Source organism: Pinus tabuliformis, chromosome 7 (genome assembly GCF_031772625.1).
Source record: "Pinus tabuliformis cultivar Carrire ecotype Pingquan chromosome 7, CPIR1, whole genome shotgun sequence".
NCBI lineage: Eukaryota > Viridiplantae > Streptophyta > Pinopsida > Pinales > Pinaceae > Pinus > Pinus tabuliformis.
The window spans coordinates 1,118,119,421-1,118,145,532 of NC_142293.1; the positions used below are offsets into that span (position 1 = coordinate 1,118,119,421).

Consider the following 26,112-nt stretch of genomic DNA (forward strand, 5'->3'; position numbering starts at 1 on the left):
CTTCCTAACCAATTGGAACTTACCAAGTGGTGGCTCATATTACTACATAGTCAACCTTCTCAGTCATTCTACCACGTCAGTACCATGTCAACCTCCTGCCACATCCTCAATTCCATGTGTCACTTTCTAGTGTTGCCACTTGTTGACCACATCAACATGACTTTCCACGCGACACATTTTGATAATTCCACCTACCACCATTCATACTACCACGTCAACACCCACATATGTTGTTGTATTGCCACATGCCAGTCCCTCATGATGTCACATGTCAACCCTGCCATCCTTTTTCTTAGTTGGGTCAAAACATCAAAAGGCCATAACTTTCTCATACAACATTAGTTTGACTTCATTTAAGTGTCGTTGGAAATATCTCGACGAGCTCTTTGAAATGGAGATATTTTCATTATAATTTGAATACCATTACTTATCGATCACAAGGATACGCATGGATCAATCCTACACATTGGAATCTTTTGGAACACCAACAGTTTGATTTACTCAAAAAATAAGTGAGGGTACAACTCCATAACTTTTTTATCTTTATCTATTGTAATTTTCTTGGATGTAATCCCTTAAGACCCACTCGAAGATACTCCAAATCACCCCTACATGAATTCCTTATCTTCCTTTCAAGGATAATATCTTTATGTAATTCATTTAAGTATTCACAAGTGATGGAAATGTCATCAACAGCAGGAAATTGACCAATCTCATCCTGATCCACAATCATAGGAGGTTCATACAACTTCAAGTTATCAACATTAACAACTAAATATATTTTCATGTAAGGTAACCAATCATTTCCAAAAGTATAAATGGACCATGCTTGATTGATTTAAATTTTTACCTTCACCTTCTAATATTTCCTTGTTGATGTGTAACCAAACTTGATCACCAACTTGAAATTGATGATCCACCTGGTACTTATAATGCCTCGCCTTTTACTTGGCTTGGCTCTTCTCCAGTTGCTCTTGAACTACTAGATGCACAAAGTAGACTTTCTGAATAAACTTCATAGCTTTGTGTGAATCACTGTGTCCATCTACCATAGTATCCTTCCAAAAAGAAAAATCCGAAGGAGACTTGGGCAGATATCTAAAACAAGTTTCAAATGGAGATTTCTACATAGAAGAATGCATGGCATGGTTTTAGGAATGTTTCATGTAATGTCGTTGTTAATTCTAAAGCTTAGGATGCTTGTTGTACTATCCTTTGAGTAGATTCCCTATTGTTTTATTCACCACCTATGTTTTTCCATTAGTTTGCAGATGAAATGTTGTGCTCTTCTTCAACATAGTTTCCATTAATCCCCACAAATTTGACCAAAACTCCCCAAGAAAAAGAGAATCTTAATCTAATACAATAGATGCTGGTAACCCAAAATGGACCCATAAATGTTGAAAGAACATGTGTGTAGTTTGTTAAATTGTTACTTGCTTCTTACAAGGCATTGAAATTCACAACTTGTTGAACCTATTCACTACTACATACAAGTAATCATGGCCTCTTCTATACATAGGTAACCCTCCCAAAAAATGCATTGACAAACTTTCCCATGGATGGGAAGGTACATGAATTGTGTATACAAACCCAATTTCCTCTTACTTTGTTTACTAGTAGCAAATAGAATACATCCTTTTACATACTTGGATACAGTTTCACACATTTGAGGCCAGTAACAATACCTTTGAAGTTGAGCCATTGTTTTGTGTACCCCAAAATATCAAGAAATAAGAGAAGTTTTATCTTCCCTAATGACATGATTTTTTCATCCCCGGGAATGCACAATTTACCAATATGATATAGTAATTTGTTGTGCACATGATAGTATAATTCTTACACATTATTACCATGAATTAATTCTTCATACCCATCCTTAAAGTCTTCATCTTTAGTGTATTGTAAAATATAATTGTCATGAGCTACATAATTGTGTTGTGGAACAATGGATGAATTTGTAGGTCTAGATAGCATGTCGGTAACTTTACATTATGTACCCTTTTTATATCTGATGACTGTGATGTAGGAAATGTTCCCTCTGCGGATAGAGGCAACCCTTCTAGCCCTAGAGTGGGTCTAGTCATAGCAAGACAAAACAACAACTAATTTCCTTAAACAATCATTTTTGAAAAGCCTACCTCAAACCGGTGTGCGATGGAGCTTTCATTGCACTGCTTCAACTATCGTTTCCTTCTCCTCGATGAGCGATTAGCCTGAAACAAAACAAGAGAAAAATAGAACATGTAACAGAGTACAAAAATGATATATTCACTTACAGATTCAAGTAACCATAAGCTATCAAGTATATTTTACACAAGACATAGGAAATCATCATTGATTGTATTAAAATGAATAAAAGCAAAGCTTACAACCAAACCTTGACATCGCAAGCTTCCTCGGAGGGTCCAGCTGATATGTTTCTCAAAGAATTCACTCTCAAAAGGGTCTCCCAAGTGGATGAAATCTCTCTCTCTCTCTCTCTCACAAGAACTAATACAAAGCTAAGGCAATCCACAACCAATTGCTAAACTATCAGCAATTCACACTGCAAACTATCAAACTCACACCAAATCTAGCTAATTTGATCAATCCAAAAACTAGCTGATCATAGCAATAGGGAGTGATTTTATAAGAGGATGAGCCTCCATAAAATGAGGGAGAGGGAGCTTATCCTCAAAGGAGGTTTCTCAAAAGGCAGAACCACCATCCTAGAGGAGGAAAGGCGAACTCCCTTGACCCAACAACTAGTTCTAGAACCACCCAGAAGCATTCTGTTTGAACTAATTTTCCATATCTGGATCATCTTAAGTCATACACTAGGGCTCAGCGACGATGTTGCAAGGAAGCAGTGTATTCAGAACCATCGCCGCAACAAAGATCTTGAGGACTTACTCCAAGCCCTAAAATTTGACTATCGCAGGAAACAGTTGTACCCCTGTGACAACGTCGCGACCTTATAGTTCATCACAGAGGATCATCGCAGGCATAATGATGTTTACTTGCGATGATGCAGAAACATGGGTAAAATGGTAAATCTTCAGGATTAAAGAGCACTTGTTAATATTCTTGAATGAGTGGGAAGATGTGGACACATTTATCAGATGTCTGACACAGCAGAGATGTCACTCAGGGACTGACTTTATCCAAGATCAGGGGATATGAGGCCAGTGACAAATTACTGTGTAACAGATGCCCCCTAAAGCATGAAGGCCGAGAGAGTGGGAGGGGTGAAATGCTTTAAGAAATCATAACCAAACCGAAACACCATCGTTGAGAGCCTACAGGCACAAGTACAACTGATATCTCTAACAATGAAATACATGTAGTTAGGCATGGGCGCAGCCGTCCAAAAGACATATAAAACTTGGTCTATGGTATGGATGCAGCCACCCAATCGATAAGACCATATATAAAGATAGAGGTATGGTCATAGCCATCCAATCAAATAGTCATGTATGCAATCACGAACCAATCCACGCAACCCGAACTTATGTAATATTAGTCCAGGGTCTTGAATCCCAACCGATCATAGTACAATTTCTAACATGCGAATAGATGTGTTGAAGTCAAGCATACTAGAAAATCACTTGATTACCGGCCAATGATGTAAACCGTTAACAAGTACAAGAGAGACCACTAGTAATGTCAATGGTTCTCAAGGTACTGCCAGTACAATCCACAAAGTGTGAAAAATGACCTAGAGTCGAACACTCGTGGAATCACCCGATCAAAGACCAATGATGCAAGTATGTTGTCCAGTGCGAATAACTTGCCATTGAGGCATGCAAGCTCCAAGGTATCGAAAGGAATCTCTAGATCGACTTCCTGGATAATGAGTTGGTGTCGACGGGAAGCGACCCATCGCAAGAGGGCCATAATGTTATCCACATCAATGACACAAGACAAGGAACAAGATGAAGATGGATGAAATAGAGAATCAGAGGAGGAGGTAAGGGCGCAAACTACAGAAGGATTAAACTCTTGAACATATCGGTGACACAACTCCGGAAGGCGACAGCATTTTAGTACCAAGGGATCGGAGGTCTGACAAAGATGACAAGGATCAAATGGAATGAGGAAAAATGACAAACCCAAACCCTGGAAGGCCAACAACGATGTGAGGATATCCCAAACCTGACAAGAAGCAAAAGTGTCAATGTTCAAGAGTGACTAGCTGTCATAGGTGACCAATGGGATATTTCCAAATTTTTCCCCCACCATTGTTGGCAAGTACCCCAATTATTTTTTAAAAAACAAGCTTGAAGGGGATAGCATATGCTTGCGATATAAGTTCGTCCTTTGGACAAATCCAACCTAGTGAAATTTTAACGAGCCCTAGGGAGGAGAAGCTCGGGTCTCATCATGGTGATGAGTCCAATGTCGTCAGGGTTTAACGAGTCCGACATAGGTAAAACTCGGAGTATTTTTCATGTTTAGAGAGTTTGAAAAATACATGGAAAAGAAAACTCCAGGGGGGGCCCTTTTCATAAGTTTGTGTCTCTCAAGCCCGAAAAGGTAGAAAATAATACTCAAGAGAACCGCTTGACCATTTTGGTCAAGGAGTACTTTTCGTAAATAGTGTTTCTAGTCCGAAAAAAGTATAAAACTAACTAGACACACAACGTTTCACAACCATGAACGAGCTCGAAACGACAAGGGATCAACCATCTTTTCATTTTTAAACGTTCAGAAAAGAGCTAAAAGCAAACCCCCCATTTTTATTCTCTTTAATGAGTCAAAAAGGGAAAAAATACTTGGCGATCTTTTCATCTTTCACGAGTCAAAAAAGAGCTTAGTGGTGACTCGTCCAGAGGAACGAGTGGTATAAAGGGTAGCAACTAGTTCCGGCAATGGTGGAACTTCTCAAAACATGTAATGGTCAAGAGGCTGGCTAATAGAACCACTCATCACTGCGGTCCCTCAAGAAAGGAAAAACAACCAAGTGAAAGCATATGATCGGCCAAAGAGATGGTGACGATGGAATGAAACAACCAAGGCTCATCTAGCAAAATTTAGCGGATAAAAACGGAAATCACGAGATGTAAATTGGGTATGGGTTCATTTTGACACAAGCTTTAACCATGGAGAACTCTGCTTGGATTCGGTTTCATGTTTACACAAGCTTGAAACGAGAAACTATGCTTGTTATAATTTTGCATGCCCCCAGCATAATGATGCAAATCAAGGTACATGCCCCCCAAGCTTCATTGCATTCAACGAGGTGGATGGAATGAAGGTTCACTTTCAAGATCTTGGAAAGACTCGACTCAGATTTTACGAGATCTTAATCAAAGACTCGATTTGGAAAAGGGAGTTGTTTCATTTTTTAATGAGGTTGACACAGTAAAAGAACTATCCTCATAACCCTTGTTTCATTTTTTAACGAGGTTGACACAAGATCAAGAACTCTCCTCAAGATGCCTTGATTCATTTTTTAACGAGCTTGACATAAGCCAAGGAACTATGCTCCATACTCATTGTTTCATTTTTTAACAAGGTTGACACAAGCCAAGGAACTATCCTCAACACTCCTTGATTCATTTTTTAACGAGCTTGACACAAGACAAGGAACTATGCTCCATACTCCTTGTTTCATTTATTAACGAGGTTGACACAAGATCACGAACTATCCTCGGAACTCATGTTCATGGGCCATACGAGAACATGACTCCCAAGAGATCTTCACTGGAGGGAAGAACCATGCTCTGGGAGGAATACACGTCATTGGGCACCAACAACAGATCGGGTTCCAATGCCCCAGTACATGATGTACGAGACCATCTGCATGATCATCAATAGATGTGGAGACGGAACGGATAGCCACATAATTGACCTGTGGCAGGGAAAGTGTTGTTGGAAAACAAGAACTGATAGGGGATGATGGTTGTACCGGAGGTATCTGGTGACCAAATAACAACAATTGATTTATAGTCACAATTATTCCGTAGTGTGGAAAACAAACCACATGGAAAAGTGAAGAAACAAGAGCCCCCATGGCATAAATATAGTCGCGACCAAGGAGAAGACTGAAATCTAGGGCACCTTGGATGACCATCACGTCTATACAGATAGTATTACCTCCCAAAGTAACAAGGAACTTCAGAAGGATCCCTAAAGGTTGACTAGTTCCTCTGTCAAAAGCCAACAGATTTTGAGTGACAGGCACAAGCTGTTGGGAGCCCAAAGCTTGCCAAGTAGTGGAAAGCATGAGGCTAACTGACGCACCTTCATCCAAGAAAGTGCCAGGTACTTCCTTATCATAGGCATGTACTGTTATCTGGAAAGGCACATATGATGGGAGGCGGAAAGCATTCAAGTGACTCCAGTCGAAGGAAACAACCGAACTATTTGGTAGGGGTATCGTATGATTGCCCCCATGCTCTACAGGAACCGAAGAAGGACCCTCTTAATCAACCAAGATAGAAGGGTCGTTTTGGGACTCAGGAGAATCCGACGAGATGAGAATAACATGAACAGTATGATCATGATGCTCTTCTGGAACAGAGGGAACAACTAGTGGTGAAACCAAGTCAACACTCTTTTCGACCAACGGTTGGTCAGGAACAGGCTTAACACAGCCAGGCTCAGGAAGAGAGAAATGGACAAGAGATGTCTAAGTCAATCTCTTTGTCAATAGGGAGAGGGTTTGAAGAGAGCCTCTGATAACCAATTGGAAGCGGAGGTGAAGAAGCTGTAAGACCTACCAAAACAGTGACATCTTTATCCACGAGCAGACAAAGGTGAAGGAGACGATCGCCTTCAAAAAGCCTACAGGAGAATCTAATCTTTCCTTTCTTCTTACCGCTGCTAGTCAATGGGGTAACACTGACATGATATTCAGAGGACGATGAGGGATGAGCCGGACCGTGAGTCCACACTTCCAAGATCCTAGGAATACCATGACAATCATGAAGAAGATGGTCACCCTTGCACAATTTACAAGGAAACTTAACCTTCCGCGGAGGATCAAAAGGTGTTCCGACCTGAGATGTACTCGGAGCAATAGGAGCACGGGGGCCTCGTGCTTATCCAACTTCTTCTTCTTCTTCGTCTTCCTCTTCTTCTTCTTAGCCTCTTGGTTACTGGATGTGGAACTTTCACCAGGCGAAGTAGGAGAGGAGGATGAAGAAACAGGGGAAGAAGGCGTAGGCTCAACCTTGGAATCATCATGTCGTGATTCAAACAAAGGGGATAATGGAACAGGAGTCATGACGCTCGGGACCACCAAGGTTGAAAACAACCAAACGGGTAAACCGATGGTTAACCCATGCAAGGACAATGTCACCATATACGAAGCATCGGCATTTCCAAAAGGAGGAAACGGACCAGGATTCCCATCTAGGGGAAGACCATGGCCGGTAGACTCGGGGAATGTTGCCATTGAAAACGACCTGTAAATGCACTTGCAGTATAACCAAGAACTCTAATTGTAACCAGGAATATTTCGTGGGCAGTAAATTTTATGACACAAGAACAAAACTTAACCTTTTCATGTTTCAAGAGTCGAGAAAAGGACGAAAAGGTGACTCTATCTCTTTTGAGGTTTAATGAGCCTGAAAGGACAAGTGATCAGATGATCCTTTTCTTTTAAGGAGTCGAAAAGCAACGAAAGTGACTACTCTGGAGTACTATACAAGAGGTTTACCAGACAAACCACAAAACTGCATATACACCTTGGTGATCAAATGAAAGAGAAATGACCAAGGACTTTCCATACGGCAGTCAATCTTGTTGAATGTTGTGTTCAATGCGTTGTGATCCGTAAGGCGGCAGACTCGACTTCCTATGAATGATAGGATGATAACCTAGTGGGGTCTATCGATATATACTCGACGGTATGGGGAGCATAATTCCGTACTAGTAGCTATTGAATCATAGAAAGAGGAATCACCCAAGCTTAGCAAAAGCAATAGTGACTAGGTTTAACAACGCCAGAGCACGTCTCTAGCTTAGACCTCTAGATAAATGTGCGTTAAGTTCCAATGTGTTGTTAGGTTCATTCAATTGATTTTAAGAGTTAATCTTGGATTAAGTTTTGGTTTTCAGGCCCTACCGAATGTATTTCAACAATCCATAGGATGCAGCTACAATGAGTGAAAAATCATTTGTTTCAATGAACAACTACCTAAAGGAGGGTAAGGAGTTCATTTCCAAGAAAACGCAAACCAAGACAAGCAAATGCAAGCACTAAGAAACACAATGCATCAATACACTTATCTCACAACTACTAATGAAAGATTTGAACTTTGCTTTCTAATTTTTCAATCATGAAAATTCAGTAATGCAAATGCGCTTTCACTTTCGTATGTTGTATAAATGAAATATTTTTTATTTTTGGAATTTTAATGAAAAACAAGCAAGTGTAAACCTGACTGATCCAAACAAATGTAATATATGTTTAACAGTGTGGAAATCAAATCAATATGAGGAACTGGTTCAATAACCAAACACTAAATACCAATCAGAAAGAAAACAAGTAGTAAAACAGCCTCAAGCAAATCAATCAGATGGTTGTGGACGAATCTTGGACGAACGAGTAACCCAAACAAACGACTTCTTGACAAAACCTTTAACAAAGCTAGGTCACATGGTCTGAAAACACAAGATTCACTAAATGAAACCAAGGAGAAAGTACCTTAACCCAATACAGCCAAAACAAGTTGATAAGAGACAAGAGACAGTAGGGGACAAGCAGCACTGGTTGATTCAGGAGGTAAAGTTGTAAAAAACAACTTGTACAAGAATCGTTGCAGGGCTATAACTAGCAACCTGAGATGAAAGGCAAATCATCGCAAGCACAAAGCTAGCAACTAGGTGATGTCATCGCAGGTGTACACATGTCTTCTGCGACGGTTCGATTTCAGGAATCGTCGCAACTGTATGATGGGATATCTGCGATGTGCAGGTTTACCAAAGAGGACAGGTGTGACGTTGTCACAACTGTTAAGCTATAAACAACGACGATCTCAATTAAGAGAAAAAACAAAGCAAGAACACCTGAAGGACACCAGACTAATCTCTCAGATAGTGAGAGGGACTACCAGATTGACTCAAGTAACCTAGAACACTGATGGCTCAGCCCCAAAATCAAGAGACACTAAATCGAAAACAAATCAAGAGCAAACAAGAGACAACATACAAAGGACTCCCCAGCGGAGTCACCAACTTGTGATGTAGGAAATGTTCCCTCTATGGACAGAGGCAACCCCTCTAGCCCTAGAGTGGGTCTAGTCACAGTAAGACAAAAAAACAACTTATTTGCTTAAACAGTCATTGTTACCTCAAACCGGTGTTCGATGGAGCTTTCGTTGCACCGCTTCAACTATCGTTTCCTTCTCCTCGATGAGTGATTAACCTGAAACAACACAAGGGAAAAACTAAACATGTAACAGAGTAAAAAAATGATGTATTTACATACAGATTCAAGGAACCATAAGCTATCAAGTATATTTTACACAAGACATAGGAAATTATCATTGATTGTATTAAAATGAATAAAAGCAAAGCTTACAACCAAACCTTGACGTCGCAAGCTTTCTCGAAGGGTCTAGCCGGTATGTTTCTCGAAGCATTCACTCTCAAAAGGGTCTCCCAAGTGGATGAAATCTCTCTCTCTCACTCACAAGCACTAATACAAGGCTAAGGCAATCCACAACCAATTGCTAAACTATCAGCAATTCACACTACAAACTATCAAACTCACACCAAAGCTAGCTAATTTTCTCAATCCAAAAACTAGCTGATCATAGCAATAGGGAGTGCTTTTATAAGAGGAGGAGCCTCCATAAAATGAGGGAGAGGGAGCTTATCCTCAAGGGAGGTTTCTCAAAAGGTGGAACCACCATCCCAAAGGAGGAAAGGCGAACTCCCTTGACCCAACAACTAGTTCTAGAACCACCCAGAAGCATTTTGTTTGAACTAATTCGCCATATCTGGATCATCGCAAGTCATACACTAGGGCTCAGCAATGACGTCGCAAGGAAGCAGTGTATTCAGAGCCATTGTCACAACAAAGATCTTGAGGACTTGCGCTGAGCCCTAAAACTTGACTGTCGCAGGAAACAGTTGTACCCCTGCGACGACGTCGCGACCTTATAGTTCATCACAGAGGACTGTTGCAGGCATAATGATGTTTACTTGCGACGATGCAGAAACATGGGTAAAAGGGTCAATCTTCAGGATTAAAGAGCACTTCTTAATCTTCTTGAATGAGTGGGAAGATGTGGACACATTTATCAGATTTCTGACACAGCGGAGATGTCGCTCAGGGACTGACTTTATCCGAAATCAGGGGATATGAGGCCAGTGACAAATTACTGTGTAACAATGACCAAGAGAAATTATTGTAAAAATCTTATCCATATAAAGTTTCTTGATTGTTGTAGCTTTATTTGTGATTAAAGATATTGTAATGATTCATGATCAATGTGTATGATTGTTGCTTTGCCCATTAAGTAATGTTTCGATTTTTTCACACTTTGAACTAAAGCATACAATTATTTATAATATGTAGGATAGTTAATTACCACTTTAAATAATGTATCAAAGTGGTAATTGTATTTCCCTCCTTTGTTTCATAAGTTTTGGTCCCATGGCATACCCACTTGCATCGATTTCAATTTCAAAAGGTTGTTGTAGATCTGGAAAATCCAACACTAGTGTGGTGCTAATGTTTTCCTTCAAAGTGTAAAAGGATTTCTGCTATTTTCCTCCCAAATGAAAGATCTGTTTAACACCCATTAAATCATATAAAGGAACTACAATAGATGAGAATTTAGCAATAAACCTCCTCCAATATTGTGCTACTCCTAGGAAGCTTCTAACTTCTGTTCTAGAATTAGGTTTAGGTCAATTTACAATCATTTCTACTTTAGATGGATTTATCCTCAATTCTTCGTCTCCTACAATATAGCCCAAGTATACTAACAATGTTTTACTGAACTCACACTTCGAGTATAATTTATTCCTCCTTAATACATCTAATACTTGCTTAACATGCTTGACAAGAACTTCCCTAGTTCTACTGAAAATAAGAATGTCATCTAAGTAGACTATAAAAAAATCATCAATGAATGGTCAAAACACAACGTTCATCACCTGCATAAAGGTAGCAGGAGCATTACAAAGGCCAAAATGCATTACTGACCATTTAAATAATCCATGTTTTGTTTTAAAAATTGTTTTCCACGCGTAACCTTCAATCATTCTTATTTGATGATAACCACTTCTTAAGTCTAACTTAGTGAAATAAATTGCATTCTTTAATTGATCTAATAAGTCATCAATGTGAGGAAGAGGGTAACAATTCTTCACCATGGTTTTGTTCAATGCTAAAAAATATAGCACACATCCTTCGCGTACCATCTTTATTTAGTACCAATCATAATAGGTGACTTGCATGAAGATGTACTTGGTCTGATGAATCTATTGTCAACCAATTCCCTAACCTAATTCTTTATGTTTACATTATCCAACACTGACAACCTATACATACCGATTTTAGGAAGTGGGGCATCTTACTACAACTATATTTGATGTTATATCTCCATTTTTGGAGGCAATCCTTCAAGTTCTTGAAACATTTCATCATAATTAGAAATAAATTTAACTAATTCATCTTTAAGCATAGGATCACATCCTTTAAAAACATTGGATTTATTAATATATTTAGTTTTTACAATCATGAGTACAAATTTCTTGCTAGTATTTACAAGTCTCTTCATTTTTCATGTGCTAACAAGAGCTAGGTTAGTCTTCATACAATGAGCTCTCACAATGTATTCAATTCCATATTTAAAGATATGGTAAATGTTCTCCTCTCTATATAAAATGGCTTTCTATTCATATAGATATGGGCTCCCCAACATAATCCCAGAGATGTCAAGCGACACTACATCCAATTCAACCTCATCTATAAAGTTAGAAGTGATTGCAAATTTGATTTCACATCATCACATGTCCATCCCAAAGGGTAAGGTCTTACATGAGGTTTAGTTTCCAATCCTAACTTCTTGAAAATTTCTTCCGAAATGAGATTTACTTGGAAACCACCATAAAAAATTGTGTCAACTTTAGTTTGCTTTGTTATGACCCTAATATGAAAAAACACACTCATTTTCTTCCATTATGTTTCATTTTATAATTAGGAGTTTGAATAGTAGAGCTAGAACTAACATGAGAATATATACCTTACACTCCCATAGTTATGATCTTAGTTTCAACATGTGAGTTGGATCTGAGATCTTGTTGAACTGTAGCAACAGTCTTTTATTTATCCATTTTTCTCATCTTTTTTGGTCTCAATTATGGATGCAACTTCCAACATCTAGCATCACCATGTCCTTCCTTTTTGTAATGAGAACATGTAGGGTTTTCACCCTCTTTCTTCACAATAGTTGTTCTCTTGTCTTTGCCTTTTTCTTTTGAATTTCCTTCAACAGACTTAGATGGTTTCTTCAAAAAATCATCACGAACATCCTTCCCTTGAGATTCAAGATGTGTAGCTTGAACACAAGATTCACATCTTGTGTGGCTTGTTATGACCCTAATATGAAAAATCTCATTTTTTTTCTTCCATTTTGTTTAATTTCATAATTAGAAGACTGGATAGTAGAACCAGAACTAGTATGAGAAGATATACCTTGCACTCCCATAGTTGTGATCTTAGTTTCATCGCCTAATTCAGATCTGAGATCTTGTTGAATTGTAGAAGAAATATTTTGTGTGCCCATTTTTCCGAAATTCTATTGGACTCTTAGTTCTAGATATAACTTCCAACATCTAGCCTCATCATGTCCTTCTTTTTTGCAATGAGAACATGTAGGATTTTCACTCTCTTTCTTCATGATAGTTTTTCACTTTCCTTTGCCTTTTCCTTTTGACTTTCTCTCAGTAGACTTAGATGGATTCTTCGAAAAATCATCATGAACATCCTTCCTTCAAGATTCAAGATGTTTAGATTGAATATAAGCTTCATCCAAGTTAGTCAAATTGAATATGAGGACGGTATGTCAAAGATAACCATGCAAACCATCACTATACTTGAGAAGAGTTTCTTTTGTATATAAACAAATACCCAAAGTTAGATATTTCTTCTTAAACTCCTAAGTATTAATTTGAAATCTTTTCCCTTTACCTTGCCTTAAGTTTTTCCAGTCCATTATGGCTTGTTGCATGTAGCCTAATGGATAGAATTGTTTCCTTAATGTAGTAGTAAACTCATACCAAGAAGAAATTATTTTACCATTTTGAAGGAGATATTGACTTTTTCTCTCCCACTACAATAAGGTTGTGCCACTTAGTCGAAGAGAGGCAAGTTGGATCTTTCCAATGTCCTCCACAATATTCTGAATCTTGCAATAAACTTCAAGCCAAATAATTTAGTTATCCAGCTTTTCTGCATTAAGTTCATCATCATATATGGAAAATCAACATTAACATCTACTTATAAAAATACAAATTGGATGAAATTTTCTTAGAATGTTTCTTTGAGGAAGAAATTCCACTTGAACTAGAAGAAGAAGATGATGGTGGGGATGGAGGAGTCTTAGGAGGTTCACCAACTCCTTCAGCTTTAATCGATGGTCCACTCTCACCGGATTTATTTTTTCATGATATAGTTGTTCCACCATGACTTCATTCTTTAGAAACGAAGGGATTCCCTCCTTTTAGCAAGGTCATTTCTTGTCTTTGGGTTGCACACTTCGAACCAATTTCAAAGTTGTATTCTTCCAATGATCCTTCTCCTTGCTTAAGCTTCAACCTAATAAGCATCCACACTTGCAAATCCTGTCACACCTGCTCTTATACCAAGCTTATACAAAATATATGACTTTATTTGCATTTATTACAAGTGTAAGTAAGCTTATTAAGTGAATGAAAAACTGAACTGAAGAAAGAAATAGAAATATATATATATATATATATAGACAAGAAAACTAAGGTTGTTAACAGAGTTCAACAAGTATGGGCTATGGATTTGGGCCATCTTTGGGCTATCTTCCAATGAGTGACCGCTTTATTATGTGATGAAAAAGTTAAGTTTACATTCACCAAGTCTCTAACTTACAATAATGCTCATCCTTAACTCTATTACAGAGGTCACCGTTTCCAAAGAACCACTTTATCACTCTCAAAATAGCCAAAAACAAGCTTACAGCCCCTTTTTCCTAAAATTTACAGAGAAACGAACTCCACAAAAGGACTAATTGTCAAACTACACAACAACTTACACAACCTTGTCATACTGTTGAAAACACTTGATTTATATGGTGGAGTTCTAGAGTTCAAACCTACAAACTGTTTTGATCTCACTAGCCATTGTTAAAACAAAATTCAAATATGATATTCGTTGTTTCTCAAACTACACATGTCATTTTTAATAATGGTTGGAACGTTGCGGATTAAAAACAAGTTTAGGTGAAAATATGTGTGTGTGTGTGTGTTTTGCTAATGTTTTGCATTAGCCAATAAGTAAATATTTATAGTCAAAGCATAGTTATACAAAGTCGACGATGAATGGATTGTTATAGTGCTTGCCTTCAAGAGAGCCTAATAATATAAAGATATACTAATAATTGATATTATATAGTAATTATAATAATTAGTATATATCTTTATATTATTAGTCCCTCTCGAAGGCAAGCTATATATATATATATATATATATATATATATATATATATATATATATATATATAGCACTAATAAATAAAAATTGAAGTTGTGCACTTTTCATTTCGTCAAATGAGGATTAAATAGACCAAAAATTTACGACTACTATTCTGCCTATAGGGAAACTAGACTAGTAACATGAGTTCAAAGGCTTGAGGTTTCTAAGACCTCATCTAATTAGAGCATCTTGTGAATGGAAACTAAGAAAAACAGGTCAGTTGTGCCAAACCTAGACATACATCAACATGAGAAGACAAAAAAGACTATTATTGTTGCGAGCAAAAAACCAATGAGTCATAACAACTATTGGGAAGAAACTTCATGCATCCATGCTAGCTATTCACTACCATTATCTGTGGAGAAGGAGTTGTTGGATTATCTCTTGGCTAGAATGGTCAATTTATGGTCTATACTATCAATATTTTCCTCTAACTCTACCAATCATATAGAATTATCCTATTGAGTCCTCCTATACCTACCTATGTTGCCTACAATATTCAAATGACATTTAACCTTGTCTCCACTTCATGCCATGATTGATGAAGCGACAAGAGCACATGCAATGTGCCAAGTATAGTGGGAGTCACAACCCACTTTCATGTGAGTTGGCATTATATCAAGGGAGGGAGGAACACCCACTCTTGGGCACCTTCCTTGGGGAAGCACCAAAACATAGTATTATTTTAATATTATATTAACTAAATATTATAATAATATATGATAATATTAATGTGTGTGATTGAATTGGCAATATGAAAAAAGGGGAAAGGCCAAAAAACTAAAAAAATTCAAAATTAAAAGGCAATAAAACTAAAAATATATATATAACTAAAGGGAAAAGTTTATCCAATTGTTTTTTCCTTAGTATTAATTCTTGCAAAGATGTTTTGACAATATCATATGCATTAATTTGTATATTTCTTTCTAGTTGCACAATATTAATAGCTAATATATATGGGATAAGATGAATAGATTCAATTGCTCTAACCTTCTTTGCCAATTGGAGGTTGCCACATGGTGGCTTCTTATTGGCTCATGTCACTACACAGTCAACTTGCCTAGTAAGCCTACCATATCATTACATAGTTAGCCACCACATTAGTGCCATGTCACTACCACATCAATAGTGCCACGTGTCATTTTTTTTTGTTGACACTTGTCGGCCACATAAACATTCCTTGTCATGTGTGACATTCTAATTGGCCTGCCTTCCACCATATGAACTGCCACGTCAACACCCACATTAGCTACCATACTGCCATGTGTTAATCCCTGGAGATGCAATGTGTCAACCTTTCCATATTTTTTTCTTGTTGGGCCAAAACTTCAAAAGGCCACAACTTCCTCAATCGATGTTGATTTGACTTCATTCAAGCATCATTAGAAAGCTCTCAATGAACTATTTGAGATGAAAAACTATTCATTATCACTTCAAGATATTAATTTTTATATGTCATAAGGATCCACCTAGATCATAAATATTATAATAGTTAATATTAAATAATATTGAATACACTAAACATAAATTTATAAAATTAAGGTAATCCATGGTTATAGAGTACTTAAAGGGAAATAGCAAGGAGGGAAGGGAAAATTGAAAAATATATTTTTTATATTAGAGCCTAAGAGGGAATGTTATTACAAATATGTAATAAATTGATAATTAATCAAGGAGAAGGATAAAGAGAAATAAGTCAATATATATCATGAAGATTGATATTATGTAATTAGATTAGAAACTGGCCTGAGTAAGGGGGAAGGGATAAGGAAGAAAGAGGGTGAGAAGCATATTGAAATCAAAAGGTATACCTTAAGTAGGATAGAACAAATAAGAGAAAGAATCAAAACTTAAGGAGAAAGGGTTGACAACAAGTTTAGATGGAAAAATGATGATGCCATGGTGGATAAGGATGGGAAATGAGAGTTTAAAGAGAAGTGGTTTTCACCAATAGACTAATAAAAAGATAAAATTTTAATATATTATGAAATAAAAAATAAAAATAATTGCCTAATGTTTTGCATTAGCCAATAAGTAAATATTTATAGTCAAAGCATAAGTATACAAAGTCAATGATGAATGGATTGTTATAGTTCTTTCCTTAGATAGATACTAAGAATATAAAAATATACTAATTATATGTGTGTGTGTGTAGCATTAATATGTATTTATTCATTTTTGGAGTTAGACACTTTGCATTATATCAAATGAGGATTACATAGACCAAAAATTTCCTACTACTAGTTTTCCCGAAGGGAAACCATATGAGTAATATGAATTCACGGACTTGAGGTTTCTAATACTTCATCTAAATTAAGCATCTTATAAATGGAAACTTATAAAAATAGGTTGGTTGTGCCAAACCTAGACATACATCGACATGTGAAGAAAAAAAATACTACTAGTGTTGCAAGCAAAAAAACAGTTAGTCATAACAGCTATTGGGAAAAATCTCCAAGCATCCACGCTAGCTAGTTACTACCCTTATTTGAAGAGAAGGAGATGTTAGCTTATCTCCTAGATAGAATGGTCAACTTGTGGTCTATATTGTTATTTTTTTCCTCCAGTTCTAACAATACGATAGAATTTTCCCACCAAGTCCTCCTATACCTCCCTATGTTGTCTAGAATATTCAAATGATGTTTAACCTTATGTCGGCTTCATGCCATGATCGATGAAGCAATGAGAGCACATGCAATGCACCAAAGATAATGGAATCACAACCACCTTTCGTGTGAGCTGACATTGTTAAACATACATGGACAACAAAGACAATATGAAAGATAAAACATGCAATACATTTTTTATTAACATGAGATATACATTTATAGTACAATCTGTGACTCTTGGGTTTCAGATCCGAAGGTCTCTTGGAATGCTTTGGTCTATTCGGCTTCCACACTAACCCATTTAGGATTAGGTGTCCAACATTCCCCCCCTTAATCCGAAGGGTTATGTATGAGTCCAAGAAGAGAGCTGTAATATAAAATGTGCAAAAAATGCATGGCAGCACTAGGTTGAATGTGCTCTATGAAATGTTGGTATAAAGGGCAGTGGTTTAAGGATGACCACCAACATTGGAACGCTTAGTGCAGTTCCCGGAACTCTTCCAAAACTGGCAAGAAACTGAAGTTTTCTGCTAGAGGAAGTGATCCTATTGTTTTAAAGAGGGAAACCTTCAACCATAAAAGGGAGGTCTCACCCCACATAAAAGGTAAAACTTCAACCTGAAAAGGGAAGTCTCAACCTGTGATGGTTCAAGGATAACCAACAACTCTGGAATGCTTAATGCAATTCCTGGAACTCTTCCAAAACTGGCAAGAAGCTGGAGTCTTCTGCTAGAGGAAGTGTTCTCAATTGTGTTCCTGGAATTCTTCCAAAACTAGCAAGAAGCTGAAGTCTTCTGCTAGAGGAAGTGTCCCAGATTGCCAACTGAAGGCATGTTCAGGCATCTTTGTCTCTGGCTACAACTCTGAAACTGGTGTGGCAGGTTGTGGCTCAGGCTTGCTTGATGTGGCTTTGAAGCTTGTAGATGACCATCATTTTCCCCCCTGTCAGATACAAGGTGAGAAAATGGAGAAAACTCAACTGCAAGACTGTTCAATACTCTGGAACAAGTTCTGACATGTGTTTGGAATATCTTCTTGGCTGTTGATGCCCATTGCCAAGAAGCGATCCATCCAAGATGAATCTTTGTTCTTGCAGGACGTTTGTTTTTGAAGCATCTGTGTGAAGAATGGCTGGTTTTATGATAGTGCTTACATGGATGAAGATCAAAACAGTGATCTTTCAAATGGCCAACTCGGTCACAGTGTTAGCATTTCATGATCTGTTTTTTTTGTTGTTGTTGTTTCTGTGGAAGAGGGGCAGAATCTGGAACAGCTGGAGGTGAACTGTCATGAGGAGCAGGTGAACTGTCATGAATGAATCCAGCACTCTGAAACTAAATATGCTTTGAGTAGTCTGGAATATGAGAGGACAAGTCCTTGTCATATCCAAGACCAGTTCTGTGCTTGTTGTGGACAAGCTGTTCCCAAGGTCTGATGATGGGCTTGGGAAGTGCATACTAAGTTTCTGCATCTGCATGTAAATCTGTTGTTGTATTAGGCACAGAATTTGCAACATTAGTGTCTTGTTGTTTATGGGAGTTTGTTTCAATTTTCTGAACATAAACAGGTTTAGAATGATGACTCCACTATTGTAATTCTTCTTGTTGTAGCTTTGTTTCCAGCTGCAAAAACTCAATATTTTCCTGTGCATTTTGTAGACAGACCTGAATATCTATGAGAGAAACTTTGCTGACTTTTAATGTATCATGAGTAGTAGACAACATTAGAGTTTTGAGGAACTCTAATACTTCACTGATTCTAGCCATGTAAGGAGATTGTATTTGTTGACTCTGTTGAACTTGGGGAATACTGATTGGAGTTGGCTGTCCATAACTAGGTAAACAGGGTAAAGCAGAAATACAATTTTGGGCATTGCTAGTAACAACTCCTTGCATACCATTTGTCCCTATACATACAAGATTTGGTTGAGCAGAAATACAGGAGGTTGCTATAGTTGCTGAGCTAACAGCAGCATTTGATGAGAATGGTGTTACTGCTGTCAAGTCAGCTCTTGAAGTTGACTCCGTAGATATTCCATTGGTTTTCTCTGTATCTGCCTTCGCAACCTCACTTTCAGACAACAACTGTTGAGGTGTTGGAACTGCATTATAAACTTTGGTTTTTGATGACATGTTAATGTAGGGATCTGTCGATATCAAATCTGCCAAGTTGACTGACCCTGGTTGTGGTAGTGATGAGCTTAAGCTGTATGAAGTTGCAGGGGTTTGTGTGTATGACACTACAGCTTGGGGGTAAATACCAGCATAAGGGCCTACACCTAAGGTACTCATAGGATATGAAGAGACCTGATAAGGGGAAATGGAAGACTGCAAAGTAGCAGAAGGCATAGCAGGACAAGGCATAGAACTTGCTGCTGCAACCTGGTATGTTGAAGACCTAATGTCATGCGGAAAGAGTCGTTAGTGCGGACACAACCGACCTCCCTAGAAGCAAAAGCTTTCTAGTGACAAACAAGACAAATAAAGCTACCTTTCTCTAAACATGCATTGCAAATACAAGTAATCAGGGGATCTTTAACATACCTTTAGTCCAACGCTTTGTAGTAGTCCAGCCTCGCCGATCCGGATGAGCTCCTCCTTCTCTTCGAAACCTGCATTCACTAACAAGCCAAAAGATTAAATAGCACCTGATAAACTCATAAAACAATACATATCCATCATACAGACCAAGGAGTATATGAAACAAACCATGAATAACAATATGTTGAGAAAAATAAGTTCATTTGCATTAAAAGGTAACAAAAGGAACCATTACAACCTGAGCCTTGGTGTTGTGCAAGTCCCTCCTAGGGTCCAACAAGAGTTTTCCTTTACTTTGATCAGCTCACCCACTCTCAAATAAGGCTAGGAAAGGATGGGAATCTCTCCTCTCAAGCTTTACAAGGGAGTCCTAATTCTAGCAGCATCTACCCTTAGGAATGTTCAGCTTTCAACCTCCCTCCCTTTGGCCCAATGCCTGTATTTATAGTGCTCTAGAAGAAGTTATTCAGGTCCACCATCAATGGGATAAGCCCCTCTTTGGATGGGATAGCTCCCCTCTTGATGGGATAAGTTCCTCTTTGGTAGGGATACATGAACCATCTGGAGGCGCTTCATACATGTCAAACAAGCTTCTAGAAGGCTCTAGAAATGACCACAAGTAAATTTTTTGGAGTGAAACTTGCGCCTTTTGACCTTTATAGGAGTACGCACCCATTGCTTTACATACAGAGCGTACAAGTACGCAGGTATTGTGAACTTGGAGTGCGTACACGCAGGTAAGGCTAAGAGAAACTGCGTACCCAGAGATATATAGATTTTTAATGACTTTCTCTCTTTCTTGGAGTTTGACATGGAGAGCAGAGGTATGAGGCTTGCCAAGGAGGATAGTATGACAGTTGATGGAGCCATACTAACTGCAAATAGTCATGGTGACAAATTTTAGTGTAACAGATTGCCCCCTAAAGTGCGAAGCCTGTAGTAGATAAGGGTTTCATTTTATCTAGGAAGGGTGAAGTACTTTATCATTTCAAGGATTATCTTGTGGAGAGCCAAGTCAGAACCTGCAAGTATTCAACACAAAATACATATATATGATCATATCATCTCTGAGGTAGGCATTCCCATACTCAGATTGAAAACTTTAACTAATTGACTATCTACTGCTCTGATACAGGAATGATTTTGCAGTACATCATAATCATAGACTTTTGTAGACACAGTATGGACGCAACCATCTGTTTATGATTAGTCTACTGTATAATGAGTACAAAACTCCTCGCAGCCTGGATGGTGGAAACTAGATCCAGGGTCTTCATTTCTACTTCCCGAACAGGTACGATTCTATCCATGCGAATAAATGAGTTGATGTCGAACATGGTAGAAACCACTTGATTACCAGTCAAATAATGTAAACTGTTAATAAGCACGAGAGAGACCACCAGTGATGTCAATGGTTCTCAAAGTACCCAGTACAATCCATGAGATGTGAATGAATGAGTTGATGTCGAACATTTCACGGAATCCTTCGATCGAAAGTCAATGATGTAAACTGTCGTCAAAGGCGAGAAACCTGCCATTGATGCATGCAGACTTCAAGGTACTGACGATTCCTAGGTCATCTTTCTAGATAATGTGCTGATGTCGATAGAAAGCGACCCGTTGCAGGCAAGCCCACAACACGAAATCATAGATCAAGTTGAAGAAATGTAGCTGTAAGGACTGACTCAGGGATGGTCATGATGGATGACGGGTATTTTGCAGATGAATGTTTATTGCAGAGACCTCTTGAACACATAACGACACGACAGATGGCTTGGTGACATTTGACCCAAAGTTAATACCCGGCTAAAGACTTTCAATGTGGCTTGATCAACTGTGAGGCAAAGGATTTCCCAACCCAGGTGAATGAAAAGTGTCGTGTTCAAGAGTGGTAATAAGGCTTCTTCTGAGACAAAGGATAACAAATGGGCTCATTTTTCTCTCTTTTCCCCCACCATTTCTGGCAAGTACCTCTTTATTTTTTACAAGCTTGAGGAGGATAACATATGCTTGATTATAAGCTCATCCTTCGGATGAGTCCAACTTAGTTTTGATTCGAACCCTAAGAAGGAGTGGTCCGTTCCTGTTTGTAATCGAACAGGTCCTTTACTGTGAAATTTTAACGAGTCCAGTATGTTGTAGGGAAAAGTATCCGATTCGGATGACCCTATCCCACTCTAAGGGTGATAGTACCTCAGCAACAACTGTAAAGAAAACTACTTAAGGTTTACTTCTTTATGAAAGCAAAAGAGAATGAAGAAATGCACTAACCGTTGCCTTGCGCTTAATGTCGAATCCAAACTCTTCTCTTTGCTTGCTTGCTCCCAGCTCCTTGCTCTTTTGCTGGCCCAGCTACAATGAGATCCTGCAAAATAACAAAGAAGGAAACTACAAGAAGCATGCAATCATAACTGATTCAAGGATTAGCATAAATCAAATATACAATTATCAAAACACATCATTGAAACAAGTGCATATAGAAGAACCTCAATAGCTTTTATTAATGAAGAAGTAAAGTTCTGAGAGAGTTACAACCATTGAAGGCCCCAATCCAGCAACACCTCCCAGCAGAAAGAATTTCTCCTCTTCACCTCCTTCAAGCAATCACCCAATAGCTCTATAGTGAAACCAACAGCATATCATTACTTTGCACAAAATTCCAGCCCCCTGAGCTCATAGGAGAGAGTTCAATATATAGATGAATTGAGAAAGGATGAGTCAGCTTGCAACTGATGTGTAGCTGCCTTGTGTCCTCCCTCTCTTCAGTTGATCTTCAGTTCTTGAGTCCACTTGGAGAACCTTGCTTCCACTTGGAGAAATAGAGCCTTTGACTCATCACAAGGTGAAATCCCTGATCCAAGTGTCATTTTTGGAAGATTCCAGAGCAATGACTCAGTGTGCCACTTGTCCCATCTCGCTCAGCGCAGGTGGCCTTTGTTCCACTTGCTTTGCAACGCAGGTACACCATGGAGGAGTTGAGTTTCAGCGCAGAAGCCTAGTGGAGCACCTGCTTTGATTTCAGGATTGCTTGTTTTTGAGTGTTTTCAGGTGGAGAACTGATCTGAGAGCTGTTGGTTTGCTGACCTTGTTCCTCTAGGGGTAGGAACATCATGTTTAGGGACTTTGGATCCCTTGGATTATTGACAATTCATGCCTGTTGCTGTAAGGCACAAAATTGTCTATAACAGATGCCCCCTAAAGTATGAGGTCGTTTATCGGGTGAAATGCTTTATTAGGAGGATCCGAAGTTCATTCAATCTGCTGAGAAGTGTCCTGTAATAAGATACAATACAATACATTATTTTTCATTCTTTTTCATGATCTAGCTGAGGCGGGCATTCCCATGCTCAGCTTTATAAATTCATTTTGGTACATAGCACAGACGATCGTCTGATAATAGACTGATAATTCTCTGCTGAAATTATCATCCTTTGAGAAGGATGATCATCTGCTGCAATGATGTACATATCAAATGTCTTTATATCCTGAATATATATCGCAGCCCGGATGGATGAAACTAGATCCGGGGTCTTCAATCTCTTCCGATCTTCACTCGATGTACAAGTCGATCCATGTGAGAATTTCTTGAAGTCGAACATGGAAAGACATCGCTTGATTACCGGTCAATGATGTAAACCGTTAACAAGCGCGAGAGGAATCACCGATAAGGATGATGACCCTCAAGGTACGATAGTACAATTCACATGGTGGGAATAAAGGACTTGGGGTCGACCACCATGCAAAATCTTCTGGTCGAAGGTCATTGATGTATACCTGTCGCCGGAAGTGAGAAACTTGCCATTGAGGCATGCAAGCTTCAAAGTACTGAAGGGGTTGTTCCTAGATCAACTCCTTGGATAATGAGCTGATGTCGACAAGGGGCGATCCATCAAAGGAGGGCCTTAATGAATCCCACATCAGTGACACGGAACGGAGCTAGTGATTGTGATGAGGTGAAAACAAACTGTGATGTATGATTCAGGGTGGCGGTCATGAAATGGATGAAGGACAATGTATGGCAGTGGATGGGACACGGTTGACTCTTTGCAGAACAACATCTCTTGAACATATAACGACACTGATGTGATGGATTGGTAGCATTACCCCAAATGTGGATGGTGTGGCGAGGACCATGGTGATGAGACCGGTGAATGAAACAACCCAACCCGATGTGATACGGAGGACAAAGTGTCATGTTCAAGAGCGACTTGCTACCATTAAGGCTGTGAGGTTCTCCCAATTTTTCCCCAGTCATTGCTGACCAGAACCTCTTTATTTTTTATCAAGCTTGAGGAGGATAACATATGCTTGTTCTATAACCTGCCCTTCGGGCAAGCCCATCGCTATGTTTTAACGAGCCTAGCGATAGGGAAACTCGTTCTCGTCTAAAGACAAGTTTGTCGCTATTTAATGAATTTAACGAGTCTAACGACAAGGATAACTCGGTCCTTTTCATTTTTAGAGAGTCTGAAAAGGTACATAAAGTCAACTCCAAAATTCCTTTTTTGTCATCTAATCCCTTAAGTCCGAAAAAGTATAAAACAATACAGAAGGGATGAATTTTCGATTGCTTTAACGAGCCGAACAAAACAAGCGCTCGATCTTTTTGTGCAGTAATCCCTCAGGTCCAAAAAGATTAAAATCTAGAGGAGGGATAGCTCTTCCGGTCGTTTAACGAGCTGGAAGGCCAAAACTCGGCAAACTTTTCATATTTTACGAGTCAGTGAAAAGAGCTCAAAGAAGACTCGTCTTTTGAGGAACGAGTGATAAACAGGGATAGCAGCAGATTCCAGGTACAGGTTGGAATTTTCCAATCACGGCAGTGTCACAAGGATGGCTAAGTGAAATCACTCTTCGCAGCTGTTCCTCAAAATGGGTAAACAAACATATGGAGATGAACGATTGGCCAAATGAACCGATGGAGGTGAGACTGCAAGAACACGACCAAGGGCTTTAATATGGCTGTCAAAGGTTACATTTCTCAAGGTTATTTACCGGTTCATTTTTTCTGGGTGAGCTTGAACTCTAGGGGAAGATTGCTCACAACTTATGTTTATTTTTTAACGAGCATGAACTATGTATTAAAACTGCTCGGTTCTTGCGTTTATTTTTTAACGAGCATGAACATTGCTAAAACTGCTCGTTTATACCAGTCATAATACAAGGAACGCCTCAGGTGAGGTAGTTATATTTAAGGAGCTATACCTCACTAGTTACTCCGATTTGGCAAGTTTTAACTTTTGCCCCACATCCTTTCTTTATGCAAGCTGGAAACGGCTAATCCTACGAGTTTAACGGGTTAGACCTACAGGTTTAAAGGGAGGACCTAAAAATTTAAAAAATAAATAGTCGTCCCGTGCTTGCATTTCAAAAGGTTCGCATGCCCCCAGGTATAAAGTATAATTTCAAGGCTACCCCTCCTCTGTCCCACCTCTGTTTTTCTACTTGTCGTCTTGCTATATTTTTAACGATACTTGTCTTCTCGTTATTTTTTGGTGCAGACGGTACTTGTCTTCCCATCAATTCACTTTTTGATTTTTGCAAGATCGCAACAGATAAAACATTGGCGTTACGGAGGGAGGTTTGCCTCTTACTTATTATCCGAAAAATGGTTTTGTTCGCTGCCGCAAACTAAACTCTTTTTCCCGGCGATGTCTATTATTAGGTTGCTAAGGATGGTGACTACTTGTTGCAGCAATTTCATCTCTTTCTTTGGAGGCTGCCCCTACTTATCCTTTAAAACATATGTTTTAATGGGTGAGGCTTGAACTCTAAAGATGGTGGCTACTTGCAGCCACAAATGGATCTCCTTCCTCAGGAGAGCCTAATTTCTAGACAAAGGGAGCCAATTATTTTGCTCACATAACTTTGACAAAAGAACTTTATCCTAGAACAACCCTCTTCTTCCTTCCTTCGGACGGGGTACGGACTAGTCCCATTCTTCTGCGGAAATTAACTTTATACCCAAGGTTTTCTCTGCCCAAGGCAGGCCAGGGTGCATGCACCCTGGGTCCCAGTTCTTTCTTCCGAATCACTCGCATTCATCGGGAAGTAGAACCGGGGGTGGAGGCATTCCTTGAGTGAATAAACCGTTAAGGGATGGTATTTGACTATTTGCGATGCGTGATCCTGGAAATGAAAGTTGGTCTACGAGCTTGACCATTCTTCCTTCGTGCGGAAAACACATAACTCTAAAGAGTGAGGACATTATCGCCTCCATGCAATATATATAGTCTCGTCCAAGGAGTAGGTTATAAACCAAGGGTCCCTGGACGACCATGACGTTCAT

General features: G+C 38.8%; 1 protein-coding gene across 1 annotated transcript in view; it reads right to left on the bottom strand.

Moving 5' to 3' along the window:
- The window catches only part of LOC149251446 (protein RIK-like), a 92,021-nt gene that overhangs the window by 48,086 nt on the left and 17,823 nt on the right, over positions 1 to 26,112 (bottom strand). Inside the window, exon 2 of the mRNA XM_089453886.1 lies at positions 19,032 to 19,680. Coding sequence (XP_089310012.1) covers positions 19,032 to 19,680 — 649 coding nt within the window. The remainder of the gene's footprint in view (positions 1 to 19,031; positions 19,681 to 26,112) is intronic.